Raw genomic sequence first — 11,252 nt, forward strand, 5'->3', positions numbered from 1 at the left:
AAGCCTTTACCCAAGTAGTCCTTTCTCCTTGGAATGCCTTCCCATCTCTCTGGGCCATCCAGAAGTTTCTCATCCTCTCCCATGGACATTTTAAAAATAGGTATAACAATGTCACCAACTTGATAAGGCCTTCCCTGGCTATTTCCATGGTTAGGTCCTCTGTGCCTCAGATGAGCCTCTATCACTGCACCTAGGACAATCCCCACCACCCAATGAGCCCCTGGACAGTAGGAAGCAGATCTTGTGACCCAAGTCTACTTCAACAGATGCCTCTGATTTTCTAACACCAGCATTCTTCCAAATTCTAAAGCAGGAACCAGGAAGTCATCTTGGGCCTTACCCCCACTTCACCCCCAACTTGTCACCAAGTCCTATTCATTCCAGCCAAATGCTCTGAAGCTCACCCCCTCCCTATTTCCCAGGTGCTGCCTTTGTTTGACCACCTTCATGTCTTGTTGCCTCAAAAGAAACCTTACTGGTGTTCCAGCTCATAACATTGACCCTTCCCCCCATAATCCCATCCTTCCCAAAGCTGACTGCCTTCTTCCCTAATTTAAAATTTCACCTCATGAACAGGATAACACCCAAACCCCCTTAGGTGGCATACAAAGCCCCCCATTATTTGAAACAGATGAAGACTATGCTTTTGGCCCTGCTTATTTCCTGTGTGACCTTGAGTTAGTCACTTACCCTCTCTGGGGCTGGATCTAATCCACCATAAAATAAAATAGGACTAGCTCCCTCAAGTGCCATGATTTGGTTGGAGGTGGGGTAAATCATCATAATCAAATCACTTAAGTGCCTCAGTGTTTGGTACCTTGCAAATTTGAGACCAGTTTGCACTTTCTGAGATTAATATATTAACAGACACACAAAAACTAAATTCATCTACAGTTCCTCTTTTAAAGGGAAAAGATAAGTCATGTGGTGGGTCAGGAATGAGGGAAGAGTTATGAGAGCAGAACATTTGAAGAAATTGCTTCCCAATTCCCATGATCTCAACTTATCCTTCAGCTTCACTTACCGTGTGAGCAAAGCCTAAATCTATGATAGGAAATGATGCAATGTATCAGACCTGTTTACAGTAAATGAGAGGACTGAATGATGTGGCCCAGGTTGCTGACCATTTGGTTTAAGCCTCACAATCACTAAGCAATTCCGTACCTCTCGCAGGTAATGTGTCATGAACCCGTCAATGATGCCATCTTGTTCCAGTCCTATGATGAGGTTCACCACGCTGGTAAATCCAAAAACTGCATACACTAGGTCAAAGAAAGCAGCAGTTTAAAAAGCAGTAGTGCAGAAAATAATTACTAAGAGCTTGGCATTTGCTAAGAATAAATGGAATGTTTCTGATGTTTTCCAGAAAATGCTGGGGACACTTGTCAACACAGACCAGCAGACCACACCTGTCTATTTTCATGACCTCCCCATGCCCGCCCAAGAACTCTCACTGACAGAGCACGAGTCATTGGGATGAAGAATGACAAAGCTACCACTGACTCATCCCACCTATGCAGCAGGAACAAAGGCAATAACAGAGTGGCTAAAGAAGCAAACCAGTGACCGCCAGATTTAAGATAATAACAGAAGAGGTGAATCATCTCAATGATTACCACACAGGCTAACTCACAGTGTGTCCCAGGTGTTTGCCTATTTCATAATGGCGATGCCAAGGAGATAGGTGGCTGATGTGCAAATAACAATATCTTTAAGAAAATAGGCCAGTGATTTCAAAAAATGAATACTTATGAGACAGTATAATTGAACATGAAAGAAGGAGAGCTGTCATATCTTAGAGAATCTTATTAATAATGAGTTGTATGAAACTCCCAAATGGGTTTAAAACTACAAGCAACAAATAAGCCAAGGAATAGTACTTCTTAAACAGTAGGAGACAAATGCAGCATGTTTTAGTCTGTCAAAAAAGCTGCCTCCCTCAATACTGGGGATGGAATCCAGGGGTGCTCTACCACCTAACATCATTTGCATTTTCAGACAGGGTCCCACTAAGTTGCACAGGCTGGCCTCCAACTTGCAAGCTGTAAAGAGCCAAGAAGAGAAGGCAGAGAGTACAGGAGAATGGGGGAGATATCAGTAAGTTAAGTGTGGGCTCCATGGGGTGTGAATGGAGAGGAGACAGCAGCAGGAGTCTAGTCTGGGAAGGGAAGCTCTGGGAACAGATCAGAGCAAGTGGAGCAGTGCAAGGGAAAGGCCATGGACTTTGATATCAGACTGGCCTAGCTCATCTACCAACCAGCCATAAAACCTTAGGCAACTAACATAATTTCTCTAAGCATCAGAGTTTTTTATATATGAATTGGGGAAAACAAATCACTCACAATTCTTCTGACCCACCTTTGCCAAGGCCTGCTGTGGACAGAGAATGCTCCCCATGCCTATGATGATGGGCTCAGCCATATGGCCTGCTTAGGCCAGCAGAATATGGATGGAAGTGACAGTAGTCACCTCCAAGCCAAGGCCTTAAGGGACATCACTTTCTTTCTACTAGCCCCCTCAGCCTCCATATCTGCCATGAGGCTGGCACGGCCTGGGGAGCTACTGATCCAAGAAAAAGGAGACACATGGAAAAACCCTGAATTCAACCCACAGCCTGAAGCATAATGGCCCCAGCCAACTCACAGACATGTAACCAAGGAAAAAAAAAGGTTTGTTGTTGTATGACACTGATATTTGGTTTTGATATCAGCATGACTGAAGTGTTTGATATCAGCATTACTGAAGCAGAAACTAAACAAATAAGATGCCAAGCACAGGAAGCACTCAGAGGCCACTAACAGCTTTGCTTGAGGCAGCATCCACAATGAAAGAGCCTGGGCTTTGGGGTTAGTGCAGTTCTCACTAGCCTATGTGACCCTGACCATATTTCTAAACATCTCTGAGCTAGCATCTTCATTTGCAAGTGGAAGGATGTTTGTTGTAAGGATTAAATAAAATAATACTGCTACTGTGCTCTGAGCCTTCCCAGGTATGCTGTAGGTGCTCAATCAATAGCATTTTTGTTTATTTAACATGTGTATGTTTGTCAGGCATTGATCTAAGCACATTACAAATATTACCTTATTTAATGTTTTACATACCCCCATGGTAGGTATTATTATTTTCTTTTTCATACAAATGTACAGACTGAGGCACTGAATAGCTAAGTTCCACGCCAGGCAAAGGGGACTACAAGAACCAGGTTGAAGATAGGAAGAAGGTCCAGCAAGGTGAGAGGTAGGAGCATATTGAGGGGTCAGAGGGTAAAGAACAGAGGCAAGTCTGGCCCTGGCAGTATCTTTCTACCAGGGAGGCCATAGCTTATGGGAGAGGCCATAGCTTAAAGGCAAGGTGACACTGTCTGTCCTAAAACACCCTTGCACTTTAAGCCACTGTTACCAGTAGGCCCAGAGTTTTCACAACCAATGAAGAACATGTAACTTGAGAGCAAAGTATTATTATCAAGTGGACACAATGGAGACATACCATAGAACAGCGGGTCCCGGGGCGGTTTTCTTTTGACGAGAACACGAGACAACAGGGCTACCAGGAGCAGGATAAGGGCAGCAACCCCTACAATTGTCCAGGAACTGCAACAACCAGAACAGGGAGGTGGTCACTTATCAAAATAAACACAATTGTGCCTGGAATTTCCTGCCCATTGAATGCATTGCTCCCAGCACTACATAATTCATACATAATTCTGCCTCTGCCTACAGCTCAGGCCCTATGGAGTTTATTTGCCTCTGGGCCAAAGCCCTATGACTTCCAGGGAACACAGCCCATAGGCCCTCATTCTCCTTTCTTCCCACCTGTCTCACTTTCACAAGATGTATCTGGAGCTGCCTCTGCCCTACTCTACCCTGTCCCTGAGATGGCTATTGCCCTGATTCCTATTCTTCCCACCCTTTCCCCTGGCATCTGACAGGCCTAACCACTAAATCAGCCACCTCCCTCAGGGCCAGCCAGAAATCCTCAGACTGACCTCCAGGGAATATACAGGCATTATGACTACACACACCTTTCAGGGGGACAAGGCATATTGTGCACTCCTTTGTGGCAGGTACTGCTGCAGTCCTGGGGGTACTGGATAAAAACAAAAGAAGCCCTAATCTATGTGCAGGGACCCATCTCAATAGAATCTGAGTCATGACCAACAAGGTCACCTCTAGTTCTAAGGAGACACTCTCCCTCCTACATCCCCAGCACTGACAGTGCTTCCAGTTATAGATAAAGAACTACCTAGCCACTCCAATAGCCTGCTACACCAGAACCCTCTTACAATCCCTTAGAGCTGCTACAAGCTCCACTCCTCAGCTGACACCCCTCCACACCACCACAGCCCAACATTAGAACCTTCGGATAACGTTCACCATATACCCCTGGGAAAGAGGAAGAAGATTATGAAGAGAGGGGAGGGAAATGGATGGATAGACTGAAGGATGAATAGATAACAGTTTTATGAAAAGAAAATGATGACTGTGCCAGTATGCATGTGAAAAACAAAAACAGGAGGTTTCTGATGGTGCACATCAGTGGATACTCCAAGTTCCTCCAAAAGGTATGAGTTGAAGGAGGAGGAAGCTGATGTGGGTCAAGAACATGATGCTGGATAGTGAAGAGGGAAAAGGCTGGTGTGCTATATAAGCTGCAAAGTGTTTTAACAATGAGCAGCCTGAGGCAGGTGATTAGCAGACAACCCTCTTCCCTGATCTGACCAAGGGCCCAAACTCAATGCCTGCATAATCACATGGCTGGTGCTCTTCTGGAGAATGAGAAGCAGTGTAACTGGTTCACAGCATCCTCTCATACTCTCCACCTCTAGAGGAGGAGGAAAGAATAAAGGAAACTGGGGCAGCAGATCATCTCTGCCTAGCAGCACTGTCCCCAAAGACCCTCTTCTGACAGCTAAATGCAGTATCTGCTCAAAACAGACAGAAACAGATCCAAAAGGAACTCTGGGGGATGGTTAAGAGCTGCAACTAACCCAAAGGTGAAAGGGTTGTTAGTCTTGAGGGTAGGATGATCAATGACACCCATCTATGAATAGATGTCTACAGAGAGGGGGATGTATGGATGAGAATGAGCAAAGTGTGTGTGTGAGAGAAAGAGAGAGACCCCAATTCTTTCCTGAACCTTCACTATTTCCTTTTTCTATTTCTCAGACTTTCATTCCCACCAGAAATGAAGGAAGCTCGAGTTAACGAAGTCAAGCATCACTGTAAAGCTCCTGTGCACAAGACGCTGAGCTGGGCAGGACAACACTAAGGTGAACTGTACCCTGGGAAGGTAAACTCTGACCACAAGAAAGAAACACTTATGGGAAAGGTGCAGTTAAGGGACCAGGTGGGCTCAAAGCAGAGAAAAATCTTTCATTTGGAAGAAGGGTCTACTACAAAAGGAAGCAGAATCTTACTCTGGGCCACAGAGCCCAGGTGTGCTTCAACATTCAACAATAGAGAGGAAAGAGAGGGTACAGCGTGAGCAGGGGCAAGTTATAAGGGTGTTCAAGGGGCAAAGACAGTCTGGTGAGGCTGAAGCACTAGCTAGGTGAGCTGGAGGTGAAGGCTGAGCCTCAGAGATATACAGAGGGCTGGGGGGAGGGGAGGATGCCTTTGCCACAGTCCAGTAATAGACGGCCAGCCCCAAGGAGAACTGAAAGGAGGGAATGAACACTAGACTAGCCCTGAACTTGTGGGGAAGGAGATAGAAGAAAGGGATTGGAGAAAGAAGAGCCAGGGGTCAAAGGCCATGGGATTTTAACCTGCAAGAGGAAAAGAAGGATAGTTGGAACTTATTATTGAAAACACTGTAGGACTTAACAATGTGATCAATAATGCACAGTGGTTTCAGTCTGTATTCAGTAAGTGCCATTTCCATTTTCCCTGTGGCTGAGGCCCAAACCTCAGGGTTGTCCTCAAATCCTCTCTTTACTTCTATGCAATCCTTCTGCAGCAGGCAGCTCTCCCTCTGAATTTCCACCACACCCATTCACTTCCTTTCCCAACTTTGCTCATTGTTCCCCTGCCTGCAAGGATTTATCCCCACATCTTGCTGTAGCTAAAGTGTCACCTTCTCCAAGAAGCCTTCCCTAACCAGCAGCCCCCTTCTTAACCATTCTAGTTTAGTGTCATGATAACATGTTACTGTTTATGTATTTGTTGATGTCTCTTTCAATACATGCCACCCAACTTTTTCTTGCCTATTCATAGCTATGTCCCCAGCACAAAGCACACAGGTATTCACTGCACTGGAACTGTCCATAGGCTATTTCAGAAGCACAGGGTCCCTGTGTACTATATGGAGAGGCACATAACCCAGAGCTGCTTCTTCCAGAAGATGCCTTGGGTCAAATCAAGGGCAGACACCACCAGTACCCACAGAAGCGAGAGAGAAGTCACTACCCTGTGTGCAAACACTTGTCTGCTACCTGGAAGTCTGGAGGGGGTTCGCAGGGTATAGACTGATGCAATTTCCTTAGCACCAACTGCTGTGAGAAATAGAGCAGGTTACTTCCTCCTCCCCCCTCCCCACAGCAACCAAAACCATCAGGCACGAAGGCTGGCTCCTTTCCATTGCCCTCCCAGGCCTTCAGCTGCCCATGGGGGAAGGTGTTGGTTAGTCAGTAATCCCTTCAGAGAAGTGGGAGGCAGAGCTTTGATCCAAAGCTTGTGCTGCCTCCTTCAGTCCCACCCATATCCTTAGCATTGATCTGCCCTGCCTCTACTCCCCGCCCCCATCTTATCTGCCATTCATAATGCCCCTTCACAGTTCTCACCGGATCTCAACAGGATGCAAATTTAGTCCATTTGACAGACCAGAGCACTGAGGCCAGGCTACCCCATTAGTGGCAAGGCCAGTCCTAGAACTAGGGCTATTTCTGCTAGTCATTTACAACAGCTTCTAAAATTAAGAAATGGTAAGTATGTGAAAGTCCTTACATGGAAACATTTTTGTGAAATGGGAACGGAATAAGACACACGCAAGATACCATGGCCAAGCTCGTAGTTTCCGTGTTTGTTCTGCTGACCACTGGCCCTGAGCTCCTTAAGGGCAGGAGAATTGCCCAACTGACCTCTATAACCCCAGCACGGTGTGACACGGAGCGGGCGCCCAGCACTTGGTCCCTAATTGCACAGGTCTGGGCAAGGGCCCCGCCAGTGCGGGGTTTCTCCCGCTCTACTCCGGAGGGCAGAACCCCTGGGGCGGGCGCAACTCTGCCCAGCAGCCTGTGGTCCAAGACCCATCCGAAAAGTTGCCGAGTCTCCCGCGTAAGTACCTGACTCTCGCCGCCCCCGACGCGCCCCCAGCCGCGTCCGCTCACTTACTCCTGGTGGGCCGCCAGGTGGTTGAAGATGTAGGTGACCGGGATGGCTGAGAGGGACAGCACGAACACCCCGGTGGCCGCAGAGGCACTCATCGCCGCCGCCGAGCCGCTCGCCCTTCACCGCATCCCTCCAGGCGCCCCGCCCCGGCTTCCGGCGGCGCCCGCGCCCCTCGGCGTCGGCCCTTGTAGACGCCCGCCCCGCGCCAGGCGCCGCGCCCTGCCCCACCGCACCCTCAGCGGTCCCCTCCGCGGACCTGCAGTGTACCCGGCGCCCAGAAGCGCCGGCCGGGATGTGCTGGGCTGCGGCGCAGTCTGGGGAGGCGTCTTCGCTATGCTCCTGCCAGGGCTCAGCGGCTAGTGGGACCGCGTTGAGGGCAGCGACACCCGCCGCCGGGGACAGGTGACCCTGGTGGGGCCACTCACTCTGCGAGAAGGCAGCGGACCGGGCTAGGGGCGCTTTCCCCAGCCCTGTGCACAGCGGGAGCTGGTCATCTACGAGTTGGAGAGACGCTGGACTGAGCTGGGGGCCAGCGGTGGGTGGAGCCAGGCCCCAGGGTGTCAGAGAGGGCAGGGCCCGCGAGATAGTCCACGGGGAAGCCCACGGCCCAGAGACCCGGAGGTGCAAATACTCTAGAATCGTGGAACTACTCTGCCCGACAGCTTTCAGCCGGCCACAAGCACAGCTCCTGTGCAGAGTGGAATCCCTGCTTTAAATCCTGGCTGCCCACTCATCAGCTGTTGACCTTTATCAAGTTACTTAACCTCTCTGTGTCTTTTTCCTATCTGTGAAATGTCGATAACCTGCTCCATGGTTTGATTTTTGGAATAACGGAGTTAAATGTGTAAAGTGCTTACCCTGCACTGCTCAGCGTGCTCCCTTCTCCTGCAATCCCCTGCCCCCGCCCACCACCACCTTTTTTTTTTTTTAATTAAAATTGACCCTGTAAAAAATGTAAGAGACTAGATCAGCATATATCTAGTAAGTGTCCCTGGAAGCCAGGTTAGGACCAACTAGCCTTCACTAGGCCCTGCATGGTATAAAGACTGGAAGACAACGTCTCTCCTCAGAATATTGTCATATACTGTATATCAGTATATGTACTTAATCAGTACATATACTGATTAAGGAGAATAATGAATACTTTTGTTCTGACTGACTGCTTTCTGCAGATGGTGGTAGGTCAGAAAGCCTCCAGGGGCTAACCCTGGATTGACCCGAGGCTGGGGAAGGGTTAAGAACCAAGTTTTAGAGGGAGAACATCTCAGCCATGGAAGGATATAATGGCAGGTCTTATGTCCTTAAAATTGATAGAGAACTCAAGAGGCCAATTGGCTCTTTTTAGACATGAGGAAAATGAGTCACAAAGAGGTTATGACCTACTCCAGGGCTATTCAACTTTTCAAAAGCCAGCTCTCCTCATCCCCCGACTTAGCTCCTTTTAAAGTCTTCTCCGACTCTGAGCACATAATGATAAAATCTTGGCCCAAACTGTGACATATCCACATTTTCTTCAAGAGATATCCTTACCTGTAACCTGGACATCACCCTCAGTGAATGATCTTTTTAGATCATCATTGTCTAATGAAAATATACGCCATAACTGTGAACCCCATGTATACTTTAAATTCTCTAATAGCCACATTAAAAAGATAAAAAGAATCAGATGGAATTCCATTTTAGTAATATATTTTATTTTGCTCAATGTATCCAAAAAGATCATTTCAACAAGTCATCAATATGAAATATATTGAGATTAATGAGATTTTTTTCATTCTATGTCTTTGAACTCCTTGGTGTATTTGACACAGCACATCTCAGTTCAGACTAGCCACATTTCAAGTACTCAACCAAGTGGCTAGTGGCTTTTTTATTAGACATTGCAGTTCTAGATGTCCTCCTAACATATTGACCTGACTTTAATCATGCTCTCTGCTACTGTAAGGATAAGTGTGAGGGATGGGGTTGTGGCTCAGTGATAGAGCATTTGCCTCACATGTGTAAGGCACTGGGTTCAATATTCGGCAACACATATAAATAAATGAATAAAATAAAGGTCCATCAATAACTTTAAAAAAGTTTTTTTTTTAAATGAATGCAAGCTGGGCAAGGTGGTATTCACCTGATTACCCAGCAACTCAGGGAGCTGAGGCAAGATGATCATAAGTTCACGGACAGTCTCAGCAACTTAGTGAAGCCCTAAGCAACTTAGACTCTGTCTCAAAACAAAAAAGGGCCTGGGATGTGGCTCAGTGGTAAGGGGCCCCTGTGTTCAATCCCCAGTACAAAAAAAGTGGGAGTGATAAAAATCACTAATCAATTTATTTGTTCAACAGACATCTTCTGAGAGTCTATCCTGTTTCCACTGTTCTAAGAGGACACACAAAGATGAGTTATAAATTGCCTAAGAAAATAACAGTCTAGTGTGAGAGAAAGACATGTGAATATTCGCCATACAATAAAGCAAAAGACAGGTACAGATTACTAAAGGAATTAACCAATTCTGTCTGGATGAGCCCAGAAAAGCTTCAAAGAAGAGGTGAGACTTTTTAAAACCAGACTTGAAGAATAAGCAGAAGCTGGCCAAGTAGATGAGGAAGAGATGGGTTTTCCAGACAATGGAGACAGCATATGTTAAAGGCAGAAAAAATGTGCAAGAGAACAAATCACATTGTGACTGCAAGTAGTTTGGTCTGGTTGGAAATACTGACATATAGGGTGGGAAGGGATAGGAGGTGAGGATGGAGAGGCAATTAGGAGCTCCATCTCAGAGAACCTTAAGTTTAGGAAACCATTTTAGATTTTCTAAGAGCGACGAGAGGCTGATTTTATCAAAGTAGCATCTTTCAAGTTCTGCCTTTAGAGCAGCTGGTATGAACCATGGCCTACAAGGAAGAAAGACAAGAAGCAGGAAAAAAAATTAGGAAGCCACTACAGTTGTTCTTGGAAGATATGATAGGACCTAAACCAAAGCAATGGCAATGAGTAAGAAGAAAGGAGACAGATGTGAAATATCTGAAAGGAACTGGAGAAAATTGGGAAGAAGACATTAGAGATGAGTTTGGTTTTGAACATGTTGAATTTTCAGTATCCGTGGAGCTTCCAAGGAGGAGCTGTCCCATGGGCAATTGGGAGTGTTAGTTTGTGGCGCCAAGAGAGGCATAGGCTGCAGATACAGGTTTTGGGATCAACATCTACCCATTTCTTTGATTTGATTTAAAGAAATAGATCAAAGAGAATGAACAGGAGTCATTTGAGAGGGGTTGGTGAGCATTGCCACCAGTAAAGTAGCCCCTCGGTATCTGATAGAAACATCCAACATCCCAGCACTTGGGGTTGCTCCCTAAGAGCCTATTAGAGACCCAAATTTTTCATATATTGTGATATACATATTGAAATTATGAGACTTTTGTTTTGGATGGCTTCTCTTAGTGCTAAAAATATGAGTGGCCAGAATCCTTGTAGTTATTGGGAAAAGTGTTTCATAGGAATGTTCCTTGGGTTTGTGGATAGGTCATAAATCCAGTGAATATAAACTCCTTCTACAACAGTATAGTACACTATAGATTAAAAAGCAATTCCATTGACATTATCTCCTATAATCCTCACAACACCTGAGGAATACTGACCCCTTAATGAATGAAGAAATTGGTGTTCAAAGAAGTTGACTGGGGGGCTGGGGCTGTGGCTCAGCAGTAGAGCGCTCGCCTAGCATGTGAGAGGCCCTGGGTTCTAGCCTCAGCACCACACTAAAATAAATAAATAAAATAAAGGTATTGCATCCTACAACTAAAAAAAATAAAAAATATTTTTTAAAAAAAGAAGTTGACTGACTTGCTCAAGGTCAAAGAGCTAAGAAAAAAAAAAAAAAGGAATACTTGAATCCAAGTCTCCTGACTTGGAATCACTTGTACTCATGGTACCACT

General features: G+C 46.1%; 1 protein-coding gene across 2 annotated transcripts in view; it reads right to left on the reverse strand.

The window, feature by feature from the left end:
* The window catches only part of Tm6sf1 (transmembrane 6 superfamily member 1), a 26,381-nt gene extending 18,961 nt beyond the window's left edge, over positions 1-7,420 (reverse strand). The window contains exons 1-3 of one of the 2 annotated variants that reach the window (XM_027920199.2): positions 7,329-7,420; positions 3,487-3,590; positions 1,165-1,262 (exon numbers count right to left, since the gene is read on the reverse strand). In XM_027920199.2, coding sequence (XP_027776000.1) covers positions 1,165-1,262; positions 3,487-3,590; positions 7,329-7,420 — 294 coding nt within the window. Of the gene's footprint in view, positions 1-1,164; positions 1,263-3,486; positions 3,591-4,021; positions 4,039-7,328 lie in introns of those variants that run through there. The other variant, XM_027920205.1, reaches the window with a different exon arrangement.
* Positions 7,421-11,252: the final 3,832 nt, after the last annotated feature.

This window comes from Marmota flaviventris, chromosome 2 (assembly GCF_047511675.1).
Source record: "Marmota flaviventris isolate mMarFla1 chromosome 2, mMarFla1.hap1, whole genome shotgun sequence".
In the NCBI taxonomy this organism is placed as follows: Eukaryota; Metazoa; Chordata; class Mammalia; order Rodentia; family Sciuridae; genus Marmota; species Marmota flaviventris.